This window comes from Rhodnius prolixus, unplaced genomic scaffold (assembly GCF_049639745.1).
Source record: "Rhodnius prolixus isolate KJV_2025 unplaced genomic scaffold, Rpr scaffold_12, whole genome shotgun sequence".
Lineage (NCBI taxonomy): Eukaryota > Metazoa > Arthropoda > Insecta > Hemiptera > Reduviidae > Rhodnius > Rhodnius prolixus.
This window is the reverse complement of record NW_027411635.1, coordinates 2,512,323-2,535,371: the sequence shown is the minus strand read 5'-3', so window position 1 is coordinate 2,535,371 and position 23,049 is coordinate 2,512,323. Positions and strand designations below refer to the sequence as shown.

At 34.1% G+C, this 23,049-nt stretch overlaps 1 protein-coding gene and 1 long non-coding RNA gene across 2 annotated transcripts in view; one reads left to right on the top strand and one right to left on the bottom strand.

The window, feature by feature from the left end:
- Positions 1 to 23,049, top strand: part of LOC141461997 (uncharacterized) — a 63,579-nt gene that overhangs the window by 36,215 nt on the left and 4,315 nt on the right. Inside the window, exons 3-13 of the mRNA XM_074143537.1 lie at positions 6,802 to 6,978; positions 9,033 to 9,277; positions 9,368 to 9,426; positions 10,220 to 10,354; positions 10,626 to 10,789; positions 11,710 to 11,899; positions 13,633 to 13,808; positions 14,369 to 14,666; positions 16,284 to 16,499; positions 20,331 to 20,444; positions 22,380 to 22,538. Coding sequence (XP_073999638.1) covers positions 6,802 to 6,978; positions 9,033 to 9,277; positions 9,368 to 9,426; positions 10,220 to 10,354; positions 10,626 to 10,789; positions 11,710 to 11,899; positions 13,633 to 13,808; positions 14,369 to 14,666; positions 16,284 to 16,499; positions 20,331 to 20,444; positions 22,380 to 22,538 — 1,933 coding nt within the window. The remainder of the gene's footprint in view (positions 1 to 6,801; positions 6,979 to 9,032; positions 9,278 to 9,367; positions 9,427 to 10,219; positions 10,355 to 10,625; positions 10,790 to 11,709; positions 11,900 to 13,632; positions 13,809 to 14,368; positions 14,667 to 16,283; positions 16,500 to 20,330; positions 20,445 to 22,379; positions 22,539 to 23,049) is intronic.
- Positions 20,475 to 21,715, bottom strand: LOC141461605 (uncharacterized). Its single transcript, XR_012462980.1, has 3 exons — positions 21,579 to 21,715; positions 21,053 to 21,144; positions 20,475 to 20,907 (listed from the first exon to the last, which is right to left on the bottom strand). It is a non-coding gene; the product is annotated as an uncharacterized lncRNA (long non-coding RNA).

Here is a 23,049-nt window from a genome sequence, read left to right as displayed (position 1 = left end):
TTATTAATTACATATTATTTTTAACGCATAACTATTTGATAAAGTACAGTACCAATCAGTTTAATTGAACAATGAACTTAAACCGTCGCTTTTACTTTCTAAACTTGCACTTAAATCAGATGTCAAAAACAAAATAAAATCGGTATGTACGTTAGCATATGCATTTTTAATTTTTAACGTCAAAACAATTATATTTTTCATTAACATTTTTTTTAAACAAGTACGTGAATAGTTTAATACCGCCTATTACAATCAATCTAAACTAAATGGCTGCTATACTTTACTAAACAAATATTTTATATCTGAAAATGGCCAGCACAAAAGTCTGTGACTTTTACATTCTAAAAAATATGATACCTGAAGTATGAATGAAATATTGGGAATTTGTTCATTTGGGTACCTTTTGGCTTTTAACCAACCCTTATACTTAACTTTTTAAACTGCAAGTTTAAAAGAGCCTTTACTTAAGTACGGCAAACCCCTTTCTGAGGTAGACATCAAGATCCACAAAAGCTATACTCACGTAGAATTTAGAATCGAATTACAATTCAAATAACATCCAAAATTTAACTTTTTATATCTCATGACATTTTATCCCTACAATATTGCAATTCACACCGTTTATAGAGCTAACGTTTCTCTATAATTCAGTGAAGAATTCATTGAATTCGGAACGATACTTAAAGATATATTAACGTTTGAAATTTCAACGAATTTGAAATCGGATTTAAAACTTTCAAAATTTAACCTTTTATATCTCATTTCCTATTGACACTAAAGCAGTGCAATTTATATCAGGTATAGAGCTACCTTTTTTCTAAAATTCGCCATAGTATTCATTGAATTCTGAACCAGTCGAAAAAATATATCAACGTTTGAAATTTGAAGGAATTAGAAAACATCCAAAATTTATATCTCATTACTTTTTATCACTAGAATATTGCAATTTATATCGTTTATAGAGCTTACTTTTCTCTATAATTAAAACTGTCCGGTAGGACAGTTGTATAAGGATTGATCGTCATTAAAACTGTCCGGTAGGACAGTTGTATAATAAGGATTGATCGTCAAAAAGTGCACGAAAAAGCGTAACGTTGAAAAACACCCAACTTTGACAATTTTTTTCTCTTTTTCTATAAAAGATAAAATTCCCAAATTTTCTTTAAAATATAGGGCAAACCCTCCTTTATAACTGTAATTTATTTGCAACCCCCCAGACCTAATAGATTTCGAGAAAAAAAGTTGCCGAAAATGAGCAAAAACGGCATTTTCAGAAATTGTTGTTCTTCTTCTTCTTCTTGTTGTTGTTGTTACCTTTTTTGTAAACTACGTAGCGCCTAAACGCGAGAACCGATTTTCATGAATGAGGTGACATTCGATTCGGAATTTTATGTAGATGTGCCTTTTGGGGGTCTCGACGCTGTACACCGAATTAGAGAGAAGTTAGCCCCCTTTATGTAAGGCCCCCTTCAAAATTATTATTACTAATTATAATTACTCTGTAAATCTTAGCCCGATTTTGATAAAATTTGGTAGGATGATAGAGTTAGGGCTCCCCTACGTAACATTAAAGCGGCGATCTGCTCTTACACTAGTTAAGGGGAAGTATAGCAATCGTTTCAAATTATCGACAAGTGAACTGATTTTCATGAATGAAGTGTCATTCGAATCGAAATTTTGTACAGATTTGCACTTTAAAAGTCTCGTCGCTACGCCTCATATGGAGGGGAGTTTGCCCCACCCAAGTAAGGCCGTTTCTAAAACTATTATTACCAATATTTCTATAACGCTTTGTCCGATTTTGATAAAATTTAGCACGAAGAAGTGATTAAAGCTTCTCTACATGGCTGTGAAGTGCCATCATGCTCTTACACCTACTAAGAGGAAGTACTGAAATCGTTAAAATTATCAATGGGTGAACCTATTTACAATAATGAATTGTCGTTCGATTCAAAATCTTTGCCTCTTTGCCTCTTAGGGAGAAGTACTGTAATCGCCCGTTTATTTTTCTTACTCCTCTTAAAAGGAAGGTCTGAAATCGCAGTTTCAATTTGCTTTTTACGTACAAATACCTTCCTATTTTATATAAAAAGGCTTTCTCAAAAAAATTGTTATTGAGGATGGTTTGGGGACCGCAACTATAATCATTCTTTAAAAAGATCTCTCCAGTGGTAGTTACGGTTCCTACTTAACACCTTATCAGGTTATAATGATAGAATTGCTTATTCCAAATTTAAAAAAAACAGTAAAGCAGATATGTAACTTAGCAAAATAGACAAAAATGAAAATCTATCCAAAAGGTACAAAAATCTCCTTAATAAAAACTTACAGTTTAAAAAGTTAAGTATAATGGTTGATTAAACGCCAAAAGGTACACAAATCAGCAAGTACCCAACATTTCATTCAAGCTTAGTTGATATAATTTAAGTAATTTTGCTGCATTAACTTTTCCATCACATTTTTTAGAATTTATTAGATGTCACAGACCTATATGCTGGCCATTTTCATCTACAAAAAATTTGTTCAAGTAGCTCTGTAGATTGACTGTAATATCTATTAATCTATAATAATCAAACTATTAATTACAGGTTAAAAAGAAAACGTTATAAAAAATAAAAAAAATTACGAAGCTGCAAAATTTAAAAACTTTTTTAAAAAAATGCTTACACCAACATACATCAATGATTTCGATTATTTTATTTTTAATAAAAATCGTCTGTTTAAGTTTATTCTTCGATTAAAGTAATTGTTACTTTATGTAGTAGTCAAACGTTTATAATAATAGGTAATAATTATCTGGCTTTATCGCAAATAATATAGTTTTCTTCAATCACACTCTCAATGTAGCTGTTCTTCTCACAATGTTACATATATGTTATGTAATATACGTAAAATAAATAAGTATTGCATACTTTTAGGACAGCTAATTATTCCAGTATTTTACTGTAAGTAAAATTAAATTACAATTGAGAAATGAATAATTGTTGTTGAATAATCTACTTGTTATTAGCTGTGTGTTATTTGTGCTCACGAATATTTCGGTAAGACGAATTCAAGTCTGAAATATTGTTTTAAATCCTCCGTGATTCAAATTTAAACAGTAGCCGACTCTAACTTTGTCTTTTTCTACTTTAACATGCATGTATAAGATGTGACAACTTCAGAATAAAGGGCATATTAAAGATAAATCAGAAGAATAATTTGGAATAGAGTTAAAATAAAGTAACTATTTAAAAACGAAGATATAATATACATTTTATCATAATTATAACCAAATAATATTATGAACGAACTGGCCAGCATAAGGGTCTGTGACATCTAATAAATTCTAAAAAATGTGAAGGAAAAGTTAATGCAGCAAAATTACTTAAATTATATCCACTAAGCTTGAATGAAATGTTGGGTACTTGCTGATTTGTGTACCTTTTGGCGTTTAATCAACCCTTATACTTAACTTTTTAAACTGTAAGTTTTTATTAAGGAGATTCAGTAAAGAATTCATCGAATTCGGAATAATACGTAAAGAGATTTGAACGTTTGAAATTTCAACGAATTTAGAATCGGATTTAAAACTTCCTAAATTTAACCTTTTATATCTCATTTCCTATTAACACTAATATCCAAAATTTAACCTTTTAGATCTCATTACCTTTTATTACTAAAATATTGCAATTTATACCGTTTATAGAGTTAACTTTTCTCTACAGTTCAGTGAAGAAGTCACGTAGAGAAGCATTAACCACTTCTTCGGGCTAAATTTTATCAAAATCGTAGTAAGCGTTACTGAAATATAGTAATAATAGTTTTAGATAAACTTATTTGTGTGGAGCAAACTCCTCTCCTTAAGAGGCAAAGTGACGAGTCTTCTAAAATGCAAATCTACACAAAATTACGATTCAAATGTCACTTCATTCATTAAAAGCGATAAACTTGTCGATAAGTTGGAACGATTGCAATACTTAATACTTACTTAATAGCAATAGTAATTTTGGAGTGGCATTGGGCCAACCCCTCTCCCATTCAATGTGGAGCGTGGATCTAGATGTGTAGATGTGAAAAGGCACATCTACATCGTAATCGAATGACATCTCATTCATGAAAATCGGTTCGCTAAGTTGTTTACAAAAAGGTTAACAACAACAAGAACAGGAACATTTTCTGAAAATGCCGTTTTGCCCATTTTCTACAATTTTTTTTCTCAAAATCCATTAGATCTTTGTTGTTACAAAAAAATTACAGTTATAAAGGAGGATTTGCCCTATATTAGAAAGAAAATTTGTGAATTTTATCTTTTATAGACAAAGAGAAAAAAATTGTCAAGTTTGTGTGTTTTATAACTTTACGCTTTTTCGTGCAGTTTTTGACGATCAATCCTTATACAACTGTCCTACCGGACAGTTTTAACATTGACGCTAACTACTCTTTTAGTGCAAGTTCTGAGTTTCAAAAAGATATGTAGTAAGATAAATTAAAGCTGGAGAAAGTCATGTGAATATTTACACCCTTTTTTCGTTTTCAGAGCACATCACTTCCAGAGCAAAATAATTTTAATGCATTTTAGGCAATATTTTATACGATGGCAATAATTCCCTTTATTGGAGTAAGAAAAAGTATTAAAAAGACAAATAAAAATAAGGAATTAAAGTGGGGTACTTTCGTGAAATGGGAACGTATTTAAGTTTTATTATAGTTGGAATACACTTCAATAAGTTGGTCACGCAGCTGTCTGCAACGGTGATTGTCTATTTTGCTACTTTAGTAAATAGTAAACGGTGACCCAGTTTAGTTGGGTCTAGAGACAGTGATCATACAGTGTACACGACTGGCCGCACCAACATGTTCTCCGCAATAGTGTGAGTAAACTACATGTCCCATAAAAAGGATCTCAAGGGTCACATGGTTAGGGCAGTCTCTTTGTCCCATACTGGTTTGTACTAGACATGATACATGCAATAAAACCAAACTGTTGAAGGCAAACTGAGGTCTTAGAATCCCTTCTGCAATGAATTTCCCTGGAATAGTCTTCTAAATCAAAGTGATGGCCTTACAAGTGTGCTATGTGACTATTAAGATGGATGGAAGTGATTAGCTCAGTTCGTTCCTCGGGAGGACTAATAAGCCAGAGGTTCAAGGTTAAAATCTAGCCGCACTACTCTCTTTGATTTTCTCTTTTCAGGAGCCTCTATAAACCTTGGAATAACTTTTGACCAAAACCTATCCTGGAAAAACCATGTTTTCCAAATCTCTCGTCGTTCCATCCACATCCTAAAGCAGTATAATAGTTTCCGTCACCTTTTTCCTATTAAGACCCGGCAACTCCTAGTTTCCTCTCTTATATTTCCCCATTTCGACTATGGTTGTTTAGTGTATGGCGGTCTTTCTGGTGATATTGAAGCTAAGCTCAAGCGCCTCATGAACTGCTTCATAAGATTTATTTTCAGCACTTCCAGAGACTCTCGCACTTCGCACTGCTACGATGAGTTGAAGTGGCTTTTTCCTGTCTATCGCCGCCAATATCTTTTGGCTACTTTCCTTTTTCAAGTCATCCAGTCTCAAAGGCCTTCCTATATCTTTCAACTCCTTAAGTTTAAATCCTCCATCCATTCCCGTAATACTAGATCTCGCTCATCTGATCTCTATATTCCCTCTCACCGTACCTCATCCTTTTACAAATCCTTCCTAATACGTGCTACCTCTCTCTGGAACTCCTTGCCTTCATCTGTCCGCCATGCTCCTACCCTTTCTATCTTTAAATCTCGTCTATTCAGTTATCTCCTTTCTATTCAGCTTCCTCCCAAATTTTAATTGTTTTAATTTATTTCCTTAATTTTTATTGTTATTTTGATTTTCACTTTTTGTAAATATTTATTTATTTTCTTTCAATCACAGGCCAAACTATTAAGGTCTCTATTTGTATCTGTATTTATTCTTAGGGGACAATTGTCCCAAAATAATTTTCTTTTCTATTCTAATCTATTCTATAAGGCGCCACGGTAGCCGAGCGGTTAGAGGCGAGACCTGCGAAGCTAATATGTATTGTGGTACTGGGTTCGATTCCCGGTCTTAGGCCTTGGATTTTATTTAATGGTTAATAAAAAAGAAGTTTACAGTAAAGTATGTTAGCTAGTCGCCTCCGTCCACGACACCTAATTGGTAGTTGGACGTTAAGCCCCGCCTGAAAAAATTGGCGATTACTTTACTTACTTTACTTTTACTTTATTCTATTCTATAACTCACTATGTGGTGATGGATAATGCTATCATTAGCATGAGACCTGAGGTCTGCAGTGTACTGACAAGGTAGCACAAAGAATAAAATTTTATAATTCAGTTTACCACACAATTTCAGACCATTCTGAGTTAATCATATAATCAAAATTAGCAGATTTTCGAAACCATTGAATCGGAAGTGGTTCCATTTACTGAATGGAATTTTTAGTTACTCGAGATTTCCTCTCAGAAAAGCGCTCCAATAATTGGCATCCAACTTTGTACGATTTTCCTGCGTATATTTATTTGGAAGGCAGTGAGGGACAACTGGGTGATGATAGGCTTCACTTCTAAAGAGCCTCGTTTCATTACATTGCATAGTTCTAACATCAGGTTAAACAGATCTAATGTAAAGACAGACGATTTTCTTTAATCTTCACAAGAGGAAAACATTCCTCTCCTCCTGTCACGGTGGCTGGATCCCCTCATTGAGAACATTCTGAGCCTATCAAGCCTTACGATAGCCATTACCGCCAGGTAGTATGAGGGATAACTCCAATGTTATTGCTAAAGTGCACTGTGTTGCTGGCAGGGGCCAGAGTCTCGTGAAGACCATGGACATGGAGGAGGTGGAACTACGGCTGCCCGGCTGTACCTTGGAGAGTTTGTTCAATGTGCAGATAATGCTTCCAAGCACACCAGCCTGGAGGAATGACAACTATTACCGACTGGTAGAGATGCACCGCAACAAGGACAAGCAGTTTATGGCGTCAGTATCCAGTAGAAACACACAGTAGAAACAACACAGTAACACAGTAGAAACAGAATGTTTAACAAAAAAAAAATCGCATAAAATTCAAGCTCGGTGGTATGTTTTGCGGGATCGTTTGACAATACACCAGGGTGCGAATACAAATACTCGCTTATACTTTCGGGCTTATCTGAAAATAATTTTTTAAAAAAACCTACATCAAAATAATAAACATTACTTGGTAGTTATATTTTGACTTTGTTGTAGAACACCAAAAAAATACAAGTATAATACAAAAAAAATAATTGTAATTTAAGCTTATCCTCTTATATTTCCTGCTGCAAATCCACGGCACAATAATATACTAGTTTAACTCCAAGAAATTAACTCTCTCATAATAAAAGAAACAAAACGTTTATAAGCATTCATGAAGTATTCTTTCATGGTCTAGATTTAACTTTCCACTGTCTCCATTATTTATAAATAAATATAATATAATTTATAAATAATATAAATATAATTTATAAATAAATAAATATTTATTTATTTATTTGATTTATAGGGCTCACGTCCTGTCTCAAATACAGTTGGGTACAGCATAAATTAATACAAATATATACAAACATAAGCACAAAAAAAAACTGAAAGAAACACTTTGAATTATGTCATGGAAATAAGCTCAAAGGAATTGAGCTTATTAGAAAAATTAAGCTCCTTTGTGGTATTTCATGGTATTTTTTAAGTCCTTGAAAATAAGTAAAAAGATAAATAAAGCCAAAATAATTAAAAAAGAAATGAAATACAAAACATAACTTAATTTTTGTAACTTATTAACTCCTCTCTTAAAGAGAAACATTCACACATACTCGTATAACAGAATACAGTTTTCATTACAGCTCTACTGCGCTGAGTTAACACAAAAGGTAAACTGAAAGAAGCTCTGTCCTTGTACTTTTCACGGATGCTAAAATATGCAGGACAAACCATGAATATATGGTACAAATCCTCTTTTAGAAACATTGCCACATAAAAGGCAATTACTGTTTAAATCTATTCTGTAAGAGCTATTTTTTAATTTTAATGAAAATGTGTATTTATTAATTGTCCAGTTATTAAGTTGAGCAAATAAATGTGTGTTTGATGTGGGCAATTGCGTAAGGAGATATTGTTGCGGGATCGAGCTATTGTTGTATAGGTGAGGGTATAGAATACTACAAGTGTAACTATGTAATCTATCCAAATCCTGATTCACAAGAAAGTGTCTATATTTTTCCAAAGTTGGAGAAATCATTGCTGAAAAAACTTCAGGGTCAGATATTTTTAAAAGGCTAGATTCATCAAACTGATCTAATAAATCCTTCAATCGTACAACCCAATTGTACTTAGCAGATTTTCGGGAGCACACATAGGACAACATTTTATCTAGGCATGCTCTAGGGTATCTATCCCTACTAGTATTGAGTAATTTGATATACCAAAGTAAACTATACTTTAGCACGTACCAGCTACTGTCACTGTCTCCATTATTTATAGCAATAATTTCATCCAATTTATATTTAAAAATTGAATTCCAATTTAATTGAATTATTAATCAGATTTAATTAATTCTTTTCCAGTGCACTATCGGCATCGGGACATTGATTCCTCTTTACAGCCACCAATATCCATCAATGGAAGCTATAAGAGACTTCTAGCATGAAAAAATCTAATAACAATGCGCCTGGATTTGAAGCTAAAATCCCCGTGGGTGCAGTACATTATAGGGCTTCTTCCTTCCACACAACCAATTAATATGCCTTAGGAGCTGGTTGGAGTCATTTTTCGCAACAACGGTCTTGAATCGGACCATATAAACTTTTTGGTCACAAAGGGGCTGCAGATTAGCCTTTTCAATCTGGTACCCTCTTATTTGTCGTGTTAACAGAATATCACGAAAATGCAGTTTTGTATATCGCTACCAGCGACAACTTCAAATTTTAATGATACACCGGTGTCCAGTAATTGAGCTATACAAAAAAAAAAAATCTTACAATTAACTGTACAAATACTTGTAATTATTTTAATGTTTCCAGTGAGAAGAAACTCTTGCTGCTAAAATGTGCGGATGATTTCTTGCCGGCTAGACAGAAAGGTTGTGCGTCGCTGCGAACTGCTAGGGTGACTTTTGAGCCGATAGTTGCATGCCGCTGGAAAGTATCTGACCTCGCCATAGCCAGCAAACTGGTCTCCAACAGCAAGTTCTCAGCGCAAAAGTATGACTGGACCGACAGAGAACAACAATTACGGGTATTCACTCTGACCTATGACGTGCTCAGGTGTAAGTCAAAAGCTTTGATGTTTCTGGTGAAAATTCTAGTTAGTTCTGTAAGCATTTAGTGTTCTTGCTAACTTCTTAATCTATTTTCAGACAAATCGGTGCTCAAGGAAGTCCTGGCAGATAGTTACTTCTTTGAAAGATATCCCGAGGTAAATGAAGAGCTTATTTAAATAAGATAACGTTTGCTACTGTTATCAGTGGTTCCCAAACTTTGCAAATGAACACACTTAGGTTTTGAGTCATAAAAATGTCAACACTAACAACACCACCAACTCATTCTCAATGTTTGCTTCCGAATTTTACTAAATGATAGAAGACTATACTGTAAAGCTATGGGCTCCAATTTATTAAGAGCAAGCCCTTTGCCTCGCAATGGAAGACTTAGTTTTTTAGTTGAAAATGCATTTAATGAACATTTACAACGTTTTTTCAAAGAAGTAAAATGTGGTATGTGGGCTAAAACCCATCTACGGCTACAATTTTCAACCTACAATTTTTTATTTTTCATTTTGGAATAAGTGGAAGTTAGAGGATGCCAAAGCTGGTGGAAGAGGTTTGAATGTTCAACAATTTGTAATTCCAGTTCCGTTTGCAATATTGTTCATTTGTCTGGGATATTGTTCTGCAATCCAGGCTTTTCATCCAAGTGTTTTCCAATTGCATAAAAAGATAGTTTTTGTGTACTTAAAACACTTATCCAGCGAACAGAATTTTCTACTTCCATTTATTATTATTATTTTTTTTATTATTATTTTTATTATTATTATTATTATTATTATTATTTTTATTATTATTATTATTTTGTTCAGAGCCGCCGGCTTTCACCCATTGTTCTGATTACCGTTTCGTTTTTGACGTGAATGTTGTATAAATTACTATCTTGAGCATTGTTGCAAAAGTCTTCCATAACAAATTGTAATGGAAGTGTTACTATTTTCCCAGCTAGCAGCTGAGGAATCAAACGTCTGGATGGTGCTGTTCGACTTGCATAGCCGAAAGTATGAACCGAGGAAGTCCTTGGACAAGGATCAACAGTGGGCACTCAGGGAATCTCGACTCTTAGGGCCTGATAAAAAGGTAAGCGAGATAAGAGAAGTCGATGTTGTCAGATTTTTTAACCTAAGTTTATCTATCTTATTTTAACAATAAAATTGTTATTAATGGTTTAAAAGTTTATTTTAAGTTTAGAAGAAACCCGGTATAGTCGTTTTTTGAGAGAATTCCAGAAACCAAAATAATCTGTTTTATAAAATCTCAATTCCGCTTAAAAATTTGATTTTCCTCTCATTTTTGACTCTAGTGGCACTTCTTATGTTGCTTAATATTTGCATAGGTGTTCTTTTTCCAGGTGTGGTCTTTACGTATCGATCTTGCGGCCACATTTGCACGCATCCGGATCCGAAGGCAGGCTCGCACCATGGAAGAACTTCTTCCGCCGCGGCTGCGTACAAGATTGCCTCATCTCCGGTGGTCTACCTTGGTTACTGGCTTTGTCAACACCTTCAGAACCAAGTAGGTACACTGCGTTACCTAGGTTATTATATACTGTACCCATTTCTCACAATCTTATTAAAATTCCCTGTTTCAGGTTTCCTTCTAATAAAGTAATGTAGGCTCATATTTAACCCATTATTGCAGTGTATGGTGGCGTCCTAGAGAGCACTGGACAACTTTGGGTCTAGATTTTATTTTACTTCAGATTTTACATCCAGAATAGATGAAGCGCCCATTTATAAATAGGAATTTAAGAATTTTTCAGTTAAACTCCTGTATCGAGTATATTTAATTGAAAAGATTAGTACACACAAATTTATTTTTAGTTATAACCTTTTCCAGAAAAAGGAAGTTTAAGTGGATTTTGGAATCTGGTAAATCTATACACAAATTTTATGGAATTTGGTGGCATGGCAGACTATTGATAAATAATAAGAATCATTTGTAATAGGATTATTAATTATGAAGCTGCAATATACATTTTAATTTCAAAGTTAAATGTAATGAATTATTCATGAAAATGAACAACTTGAAAGTCTGTGACAAAAAATATCAATGAAAATTTAATGTAATAAAATTACTTAAATGATATCAATAGTCTTAAAATTTCCAAAAGTTCAATGGATTTTTATGTGTTTTAATATATTCTGTAAGGACTAATGAAATCATTGTTTAAACGCGAATATGGTTTAGCTAATACCGGCTTAGACCAACCCTCCCAGACGGTGTCTCCCAAAAATGATTGGGTGCAAGAAAATTTCCCAAAGGTTGGTTGTAGTTGTAACCTAAAGGGCTACAACCTTCATCAACTCGCCCTTGATCGGTTTAGGTCATCCCCCATTCCATTAACCTTTCATATTTCATTTCTATTAAACATATTTCTTTTTCCCAGAAAGATCAAAGTGTAGTTGAGTCTGATTGATTTATTTCATTTGCAGGTTCGAAGAACTTGTTGAGTGCATAGAGAAGCGCTGGAACATGGCCCAAGTGCGAAATGGGCAGTGTGCCCTGGAGCCAGGCACGTTCTTCCTGGACCACGTGGCTCCGCTCGTGCTCAACTGCTGTCCTGTAACCAGAGCTGAGCTGCTCAATTCGCAGCTTGTCACTGTCCATCAATTTATAGTTCAGGTGAGCGAAGTTTTCTATTATAACAGCCCACCTGGGTCGCAAATTGTAGCACTCTATTTTTTCTTATTGCGAGAAACTCAGAGTACGAAATTTTAGTGTGTTAAAATCGTATTCTACACTGAAATGACAATTTTGTGGAAAGAATGCTATTACTCCTCCACGAACGGATCCAGAGGGGGCGAATCTCCGCTCTAGGGCACACTGTGATTCCTTTTTCTGGGCAATGCTCTAGCTCTTTCATTAAAGTAGTAAAGTAAAGCAATTGCCTATTTTTTCAGGCGGGCTTTACGTCTAACTACCAATTAGGTGTCGTGGAGGCGACTAGCAAATATACTGTAAATTTCTCTTATTAACCATTAAATAAAATCCAAGGCCTAAGAGAGGGAATCGAACCCAGTACCGCAATACTTTGCAGGTCTCGCCTCTAACCGCTCGGCTACCGTGGCGCCTAGCTCTTCCATTAAATGTTGAGTTCTTGCTGATTTAGATACCTTTTTTCTAATAAACCCATATACTTACCTTTTTAAACCGTAAGTTTTTGATCCGAAGTTAGGTAATATAATTGCACCGAAACAAAAACTATAAAATATGGCACTGAAACGTGGGTGTTGATCAAATCGTATAAGCTTAGATTAATTGTATGAGAAGGAAAGAAGTACATGAGGGTTTTTGGAGAATGTCATGTTTAAATGTGGATTTAGGAACAGTACAATTCGAGAAAATATAGGACTATTTGGTTTGTGATTACGGTAGGTTTGAATGACTCCCGCAGTCTGAGAAATCTGGGGCATGTATAAAGAATTGCGAAGACATGAGATCGAAGTAAGCACTGCATGGGCGTTCTGGGGATAGAGTTCCTTAGTAGACAAATATAAGATGGATAGGAGACTTCATTGGAAAGCCGAAAATATTGGCGCAGCTACAGGCATAAGTGGAAATCTTACATGACTGAAGCTCTGAACTTTAATGTAAGTAAGGTGAATGCTAAATGTTTTTAAAAAGTATATAAGGACAAAAACTTTGTCTGCAAGGCATCATGGAGTTAAGCAAAAAAGGTATTATGGCACTGGGTTCGATTCCCGGTCAAGGCCTTGGATTTTATTAAATGGTTAAGTAAGTAATTGCCTATTTTTTCAGGCGGGCTTTACGTCCAACTACCTTAGCTTTACGTCTAAATTAGGTGTCGTGGACGGAGGCGACTAGCAAATGTACTTTGCTGTAAATTTATTTTATTTACCATTAAATAAAATCTAAGGCCTAAGCCGGGAATCGAACCCAGTACCACAATACATATTAGCATTATAGGTCTCGCCTCTAACCGCTCAGCTACCGTAGCGCCTTATTAAATGTTTAATAACAGGAATTAATAGTAAAGTATGTTTGCTAGTCGCTTCCATCCTCGACACCTAATTTGGTTGTTGTTGACGTAGCCTACCTGCCTGAAAAATTAGGCATTACTTGACTTTACTTATTTTTTATTTTATTAGCAATATCTTTTTAAAATATATAATTGTAAATTGCATGATTGAGTTTACATTAAGGGCCTAATCATAAATCTTAGTCATAAAATTGAAACCACAATTCCCAACTGCTATATTTATGTGCTGATTTATTTTTTTTTTAGGATATAAGTTCTTTTATTAGCTTTAGGATATAACACGATTTGTAAATTAGAATTGTAACGACTTAAGCAGTTTTCACGATGATTGTTGTGACTGTGGTAATTATTGCAGGACCGTTCGATGTGTCTGGGCGCAGCTGCCATGTGTCGGGTAGTAGACAAGCTTGGACTATCCGGGCACATTGTGCAGACCCACCTGCTCACTCCGGGCGCCTCGGCCTACTTCGCATGTCTGCTCTCACACAACCCCAACATCAAGAAACTTCTCATCTTCAGCGCGCATCACAAGTTTGTTTGGTTTCTCGTCTTTTCTTCTCAATACTTTCTTTTACTCCTGGTGCGAGCAAGCACATATCGTACACAATTTCATAAATTCTTACTAACATGCCTTCTTTTTGTCACCAGTCCCAATGCAGTTAGTATGTCTTTTCCCTTTAGAGTATTTAGTTTGCCAAGAAGAGCAAACTAAAGTACTGCTATCTTTGGGAAAAATTATTGTTGCACTTAGAAAGGGCTCCTGCATGCGGTATTTTGAATTTCTTGCTGCACAGCCTATTTTTTCGCATATAGTTTTCATTAATTGGCTGGAGCCACCTCATTTCCATTTGCCCGCACCGCATCTCTTCTGTACAGACTGGCATCGTTGTCGGCGTTTTGATAAACTTTTAGTTCTTGTTACATTCAATTCCTTATCGGAAAATGGAAGGATATCTTCAATTGTGTACTCTCCGAAATTAAGTATGTCCAGAGAAATAAATCCGTACAATTTTTTTTCAAAATTAATAAGATACAAATAGGATATAAGGCTTCTAATGCATTCTTGCATTCATAGAGATGTGCTGTTAAAGGAAGAGCCTGTATGAGGCTTACTTCAAGGAAATCGGTGCGACCAATGTGCAAGTATTCTCCGAAGACTTTTTGTCAGTGGCAACGGACAGTGCACTCTTCAGTCACGTGGCAGGCGTGCTAGCAACTCCACCCACCACGAACTCAGCAGCCATTGCGCCTGTCGACATGGCCATAACGCGTAATTCTGACCTACAGCTGCTGCATGAACTGACTGTAGAGGAGGAAGTAGCTGAGCCTCTGGATGATCTAAACTGGGTCCAGCGAAGAAGTCTCCTGAAAGCAATGGCTATACCGCAGGTAATCAATGAAATTTAGTTTAGAAATGAAAATCCTAAAACATTATTATTGCTTTATTACCCAGCACTTATATAAAGGGACAGGCAGAACCGTTGCATAACGGTGATAAACAGCTAGACTTACTGGTTAGTAACATCTTTTCTTTGACATAGATAGTTCGTTGGGGGTCAGGCTTATCAACCGTTTAGAGAAGGGTGTGAACAGAAAGATAGAATTATCAATAAAGCAAGTCAGTGATTTTTTTAAAGTTCTACTTCTTAAAGGCAACTTGGTAGATGGACAAATTATCCATTGTCTTTCTAGTGTTTAAGTTTAGAAATTTGTGTTATTTTATTTTAATTTTTAATAAATCAAATCTATCATATTCTATTAAACAAAACTAACTAAAATTAAGCAACTAGACTAGATATAACTTCACATACAAAAGTGTATTCCACAAAAGTTATATTCACGATAGAGGAAGAGTTATTACAATGACTCAAGATTACGTAGATATAAAGAGAAAAAATCAATTCCTGACAGATGAAAACTGAAGGTTGAATAATAATGCAAAAAAGGGGAGGGATTAGCTATGTGGTTAGCATACTCGATTCCCACGCGCAGGTCCCGGGTTCGAATCCAGCTGCTAACCCTTAGATTTTCTCTTCCTAGGAGCTTCTTACAGCTCACTGTCCGGTGATGGACAGTGTTGTCTGTAACGAGAGGACACTGTCCGGAGGCCGGCAGTGCACTGAAAAAAGCTCCGAGCGCTAATAACCTCAGCTGTTGATGCGTTAAAAAAAAAAAAAAAAAAAAAAAAAAAAAAAAAAAAAGTAACAGAATAGGTTTTCTCGAAAAACTTAAAATTGTTTTTTAGGTCGGCAGGCGCATTCTCTCAAAAACGGGCACTTGACTCCTCTTGCACTTTTCAGAGTACAGGTCTCTTTCACTTGCCCCACTCAAACCCACTAGGCCATCTAGCGGTTTCTGCGCGTAGCTTGGTCGCAGTGCTGATCGTCAAAACTGCACGAAAAAGCGTAATGTTGAAAAACACCTAAATTTGTCAGTTATACCTTCTTTCTCTATAAAAGATTAAATTTCCAAATTTTCTTTAAAATAAAGTAATGCCTATTTTTTTAGATGGGCTTTGCGTCCAACTACCAATTATGTGTCATGGAGAGAGGCGATTTACACAAATACGACCATGTTCTCTTTTATTCAACATTAAATAAAATCCAAGGCCTAAGGCCGGGAATCGAACCCAGTATCACAATACATATTAGTTTAGCATGTCTCGCCTCTAACCGCTCGGCTACCGTGATGCCTTGCAGACCAAGTTTTTAACCAGATACTTGGTAAAAAAAATCTAGCATTTACCTTACTTACATTAAAGTCCACTAACAACCTTTGGTCGAAGTTTGTGAAGGTTCAGACTTCTTTTATTCGTTGAAAACATGACGCAAAATGTCGTTTCTACAAAAGCTGCATATTTTAATTGAAAACTAAACATAAAAACTAATACATGCACTGATTTAATAATTAGAATAATATTTTGCTTTAGCTCTATCAATAAAACCTTAATATCTAGCCTTATTAGAACCTTAATGACCATTTTTACAATATCAAATTTTATTTCAGATTCAAGCCATTGTGTATGAGACGCGTTCAAATTTAGCTGAAGAGAATGAAGATTTAGTGTTGAATATGGTGCATTTGGTGAATCAGCACGCTGCTGAAAGACACTACCAGTTGAACGTAAACAGTGCTGGACCGACCAGCGCTGCTGAAACTGAAAATTTGGACGTGGTATCTGATGAGGAGATGTCACCTGTACAAGCTGAAGTCTTAGTCCAGGTATTAACCTTCTTAGTTCTACTTACTCCTTTTCAGAGAAAGGTTTTTAATTCTGCACATTTTTGATCTTGAACCTTTGTGGCACCCTTAGATCGAAAATAGGTTCTTTTTACTTATTGATGTGAGTTATGGCTAGGTTACTTTTATTTTACTTTACAAAATAGCTCTATAGCTCTGATCGAGCCTTAGCCTCCCTGACAACTTCAAACCACCTAGAGAGGTGGACAGAGAGCTGTCCAGCGCCTTCCTCTTCCCAGCTCTCGCAAATCAGCCTCCACATTCTGCATCCAACGCCTTCTTGGCCGCCCTCTATCTCTTGTACCCTCCATATTGGAGAAAAGTAGTTCTTTTTGGCATCTGATTGTTCGGCATTTGCACCTCATGGCCCAACTATTCGATTCTTCTTGCCTTTATAAATTGTACTATGTCTTTTTCCTGATATATCTCATAAAGCTCATAGTTCGTCCTTATTTTCCACTCTCCCATCACCAATCTGGCACCGTATATCTTTCTTAAAATCTTCCTTTCAAATATTTTTAACTGATTCACAGTCTAGTGGCTAGGTTAGCTCCGAAAATCTGAGTGAATATTCATATGACTTTCTCTTTTTGTTATCTCCTTTCAAGGAACATCCCACTACCAAATTAGATGTTGCGGACGCAGGCGGTTATGCTAACGTACTGTACTATAAATTTATCAATTTAATCACTAAATATAACCCAGGCCAAGACCGGAAAATAAAAAAGTATTACTAATGTACCCAATACCACAATAGGTTTGCTGTCCCCGCTTCATTTTAAGTGCTATTTCTTTGTAATGATGTTCCGATAGTTTAATACAATTAAGGATCATTGTGGGTAGATTCCGAATTTGAATAATTTTTTTCTGCCGATTTTTGTTTAAACGCTCAAATGATTTTCTTTTAAAGTCTTTGTACACAATAAATTGCTTGTCTGATCACATTTCTTTCAAGAGATTTTATAAACATGTCATATTAGAGGGTTTTGCCAGGAGATTTAAGTATGTCATACTGCTTTCATAATTACAGCTTTATAGCAATTATTCTAAATATTATATTTATATGTAGCCGAGTAATATTTATGCCCTATGTTTATGTAGTAGCTGTGGAGTGCAGAATAAAACTCCTTAACAAAAACTTACAGTTTAAAATGTTAAGTATAAGGGTTGATTAAACGCCAAAAGGTACACAAATCAGCAAGTACCCAACATTTCATTAATACTTCATTAATATTTAAGTAATTCTACTGCATTAATTTTCATTAATAAGTTATTTTTTAGAATTTATTAGATGTCACAGACCCTTATGCTGGCCATTTTCGTCTACAAAATATATGTTCAATTAGCACTGTAGATTAACTGTAATATCTAGTTATTTATAATAATCAAACTATTAATTACAGGTTAAAAAGAAAAACGGTATAAAAAATATAAAAAAATTATGAGGCTAAAAAATTATAAACCTTTTTTTTAAAAAAACACCAACATACATCAATGATTTTGTTTATTTTATTTATTTATTTTTATTTTTAAATAAAAATCGTCGGTTTAAGTTCATTCTTAGATTAAAGTAATTGTTATTTTATGAAGTAGTCAAACGTTTATAATAATAGGTAATAATTATCTGGCTTTATCCGCAAATAATATAGTTTACTTCAATTACATTCTCAATCTAGGTATTCATCCCACAATGTTGTATATATGTAATATGAAGTAAATAAGATATGCATATATTTAGGAAAGCTAATTATTCCAGTATTTTACTATAAGTAAAATTAGGGGGACTAAATTAAATTACAATAGAGAAATCAATAATTGTTGTTGAATAATCTGCTTGTTATAACTGTGTGTTATTTGTGCTCACGAATATTTCGGTAAGACGAATTCAAGACAGTAGCCGACTCTAACTTTGTCTTTTTCTACTTTAACATGCATGTACATATTTATGTGATTTATCATAATTATAACAAAAAAATATTATAAATGAAGTGGCCAGCATAAGGGTCTGTGACATCTAATAAATTCTAAAAAATAACTTATTAATGAAAATTAATGCAGTAGAATTACTTAACTATTAATGAAGTATTAATGAAATGTTGGGTACTCGCTGATTTGTGCACCTTTTGTCGTTTAATCAACCCTTATACGAAACATTTTAAACTGTAAGTTTTTGTTAAGGAGATTTTTGTACCTTTTGGATAGATTTTCCTTTTTGTCTATTTTACAAAGTTACATATCTGCTTTACAGATTTTTTTAAAATTTGGAATAAGCTATTCTATCATTATAACCTGATAAGGTGTTAAGTCGGAACCGTAACTACCACTGAAGAGATCTTTTTAAAGAATGATTGTAGTTGCGGTCCCCCAATCCGTCCTCAATAACAATTTTTCTGAAAAAGCGTTTTGAATAACATAGGAAGGTATTTGTACGTAAATAGCAAAATTAAACTGCAATTTCAGTACTTCCTTTTAAGAGGAGTAAGAAAAATAAACTACGATTGCAGTACTTCTCCCTAAAAGGCAAAGAGGCAAAGATTTTTTAATCGAACGACAATTCATTCATTTCAATCGGTTCACTCATTGATAATTTAAACGATTGCAGTACTTCCTCTTAGTAGAGCAAGAGAATCAGCAACGTAGAGAAGCTTTAACCACTTATTCGAGCTGAATTTTATCAAAATCGGACTAAGCGTTATAAAAATATTGGTAATAATAGTTTTAGAAAGGGTCTTATTTGGGTGGGGCGAACTCCCCTCCTTATGAGGCACGGCGTCGAGACTTTTAAAGTGCAAATCTGTGCAAAATTTCGATTCGAATGACACTTCATTCATGAAAATCGGTTCACGTGTCGATAATTTGAAACGATTGCTATACTTCCCCTTAACAAGTGTAAGAGCTGATCGCAGCTTTAATGTTACGTAGGGGAGCCCTAACTCTATCATCCTACCAAATTTTATCAAAATCGGGCCAAGATTTACAGAGTAATTAGTAATAATAATTTTGGAGGGGGCCTTACATAAAGGGGGCTAACTCCTCTCCAATTCGATGTGCAGCGTTGAGACCCCCAAAAGGCACATCTACATAAAATTCCGAATCGAATGACACCTCATTCATGAAAATCGGTTCACGCGTTACGTTGTTTACAAAAAAGGTAACAAGAAGAAGAACAACAAGAACAAGAACATTTTTTGAAAAAGCCGTTTTTGCTCATTTTCAGCAACTTTTTTCTCGAAACCTATTAGATCTGGGTTGTTGCGAAAAAAATACAGTTATAAAGGAGGGTTTGCCCTTTATTTTAAAGAAAATTTGGGAATTTTATCTTTTGTAGAAAAAGAGAAAAAAATTGTCAAAGTTGGGTGTTTTTCAACGTTACGCTTTTTCGTGCAGTTTTTGACGATCAACCCTTATACAACTGTCCTACCGGACAGTTTTAATACACTTCATGCTGTTTGTTTAGTTTCATTTAGAAGTAAATAACTTTTATTTCTTTCACCATTTTTTTTACTCTTTAAGTTTTTTAACTTCCATTTTAAAGAAGTGTTATTTTTGGTCTCAATATGTTTTTTTATTGTGTATAATTTACCGTTTTACTTGGGGCTAGGAATAAATATCATGTCTGTTTGGTAGTTAGAGTCTTTTGTTTCATATAAAATAATATTTGTAAAAATTCAAAGTTGAAAGGAAAACATTGTAAGTCGGAACTTTTGGAGAATAACAATAATTGAAAATGAGACCTTTCACAAACTTTTGAGCCATCTTGGTTGACAAATCTTTTATAGTTGAAAGCCTGTTTGTCTGGAATTCACTATTTAGGTACCGCAGTGCGATCTGTTTGAAGTGCGAAAACCTCCAGATCTTTGTCCAGACGGTTGCAACTGCATCAACTATGAAAACGAAGGCCTCTTTCTCACGTTGATACAACGGAAGGTATGTTCTTTAATATTGTTTTATTATACCATTAACGTTTTTTTTTTATTATCTGTTTTGTAATTCATTGTTCAGTTTTTGTAATTATTACTGTACACAACTCCATGCTTTAAAGAAAACATGATTTTGTAAAGTATTAATAATAATAAAGTATTTAATTTTAATAAATAAAAACATAAAAATTAAGATTTTGTACTTTTCAAACGTTACAGTTCTTTTGAGAAGTAGAAACTTGAACCCTGTAGTTATCAAGTAGCTCCCGGCTCGTTTATAAAAGATGCTGAGCTTGTGGTAGGATCAAGAACCTGTTTAATTCCTCTTTTTCCTTTCTCATAACTCTCACAAAAGGTAGTATTTCAATCTAGCTGATTTTCTATTTAGTGTTCGTATCGTTAGTACACATGTTGAGGTTCCATGTGGACGAGAAACTATTTACAAATCTGTAAGCGTTTGGTCAGCATTACTAAAAATCATAAAATTGCAGAAAGTTGAAATTTAGTTTCTGGTTTAGCTAAAACGTTTATAAATATAGAGGTGAAAAAAAAGAATATAAGAAAATAAAATGAAACAAAATAAAAAACGAAAATATTTAAATATATTACAAATACCATTAAAATATCCAAATACTCGTAAAATTGTATTGGTTCTGTCAGCTGCATATTAATAAAATAGGATGTCATTCTAATAAGTTATTATATAGCTGAAAAAAAATTAAGGTATAATATTACATTAAAAAGCAACATATAAGAAAGCATAAAGAAATAACTATCATTTAATATGTAAGATTTGTTCAATTTCTATAAATTGGCTGCTAAACATTTTAATTTATTTATATTCATTATTCTAGATAATCCAACTTTTTCAAGGCGATTAATTTAATTTTTAAAATAGAAATTTTAAGGTAATTTTATTTCAAGTGATGAGTTGGCATGTTGAAATTAAGCAATGACAGGAATTCGGGATGTTTTTTTTTACATATTATTTGACTTATAAACAAAAGTTAAAACTAATTGTTTTTTTCTGAAATGTCTCTACTGTAAGCCTTACTGAAGTCGTCTAAACCAAAATCTTAGTAGGAAGATTTTATTCTACTCTATTTGTCTCGTATTTTTAATAATAAAAATACCAACTTACATAGTCATATAAGGTATTACAATATATTCTATCTTAATAAGTTGAACTAGTAAACTGGAATCCAATCGGAGATCCCAGGTTCAAATCCAGCAGCTGGGCCTTACATTTTCTTTTCCTAGAAACTCCTTACAGCTCACTTTTCAGTAATGTACAGTGTTGACTGTAACGAGAGAAAAAAAATAAAATAAACTAATATTCTAAGCCCGTCCTGAAGGTCTTCATCAAGTTCCGAAAACCTCTGCTTATTACGCGAAGCGAATTTATACTTAAAAAAAATTTGCAAGATTTGGCGAAATTTCAATACGGTTTTCGTTTTTAAATGTTCACTAAATCTGGGTATTTACATGAAATATTTTCAAGGCATTTACGAGTAACCCGATCGCTTGCCAGCAAATGATACTCAAATTATTAACTGGATATAGAAATAGTCTCTGCGGCATTAATTTACAACTGATAGAACTATAAATCTAACAACAAAGCTTTCGAAAATGCTTTAAAAAGTCAATAAATAGACAAAACCTTTGAATAAATGCTGCTTGCTAATTTAGAATTGTTCTTTTAGTGCACTAGACTAAAGCAGCAGATAACATTTGAAAAAATTAGCTAACTAGCTAACTTGGAATTAAAACAGATTTTTCTTAATTGGTGTACTACTCTTATGAAGGACCTATAATTGTTTTTGCAACTTTTTTCAGTTAAACCTAATTTTAAGGTATTTTTTAGGAAAGAATTGGTTACGCTAACTTCTAAAATATTTGTTCCATTTCATAGAGAAGAAAGATTTTTAATTTTTGTCCATAGGAAGTAACCAAATTAGACTCCAAATACATGATCAAGATGGCGGAAAGCCGTGGACTTTTCGGCGGACAGGTGGCTACCCCGAACGTGCGAGTGCAGAGCAAGCAGGTTCACCGCAAGCGATCTTCCTCCATCAAAGAGAGCCGCAACATCAGGCCTAAAGTATGCAAATATTCTCTATTTTTCCCTAATTCTTTCTAGCTGCTCCGTGGAAGGGAAAGACCTAGGGGTACAGTCACCACACTTCTCCACCTGTTCCTGTTACTCGCCAACATTATTCACTCCGTCTTCCAAGGGAGGTTTGGTCCTCTTCGACGTCTCCCACTCAACTCATTCTCGATCTTCCATGAGACTTTTTTCCCTCTTCCTATTCTCCGACAATTCCGACTCTCCGAACTGTTCTTGGAACACTTTGCTTTATTTATTTTATTTTTTCCTAATAAGTTGTGAATCACAGTAATTTATAGTTTGACAAAATTGGTTTGCACAATTTTCTTCTTTCTTTTTTAACAAAATCCAATCTTACTAATTCCTACTTGATAACTTTTTTATTTCTTCTTACTTCATTAGCTTAAAAAACAAACTTGAAGGGTTATGATAAAATAGATAACAAATAACACCCAACTTTGAATCATCTTAAACAAAACTTAATGTTCACAATCAGAAGGCTTAA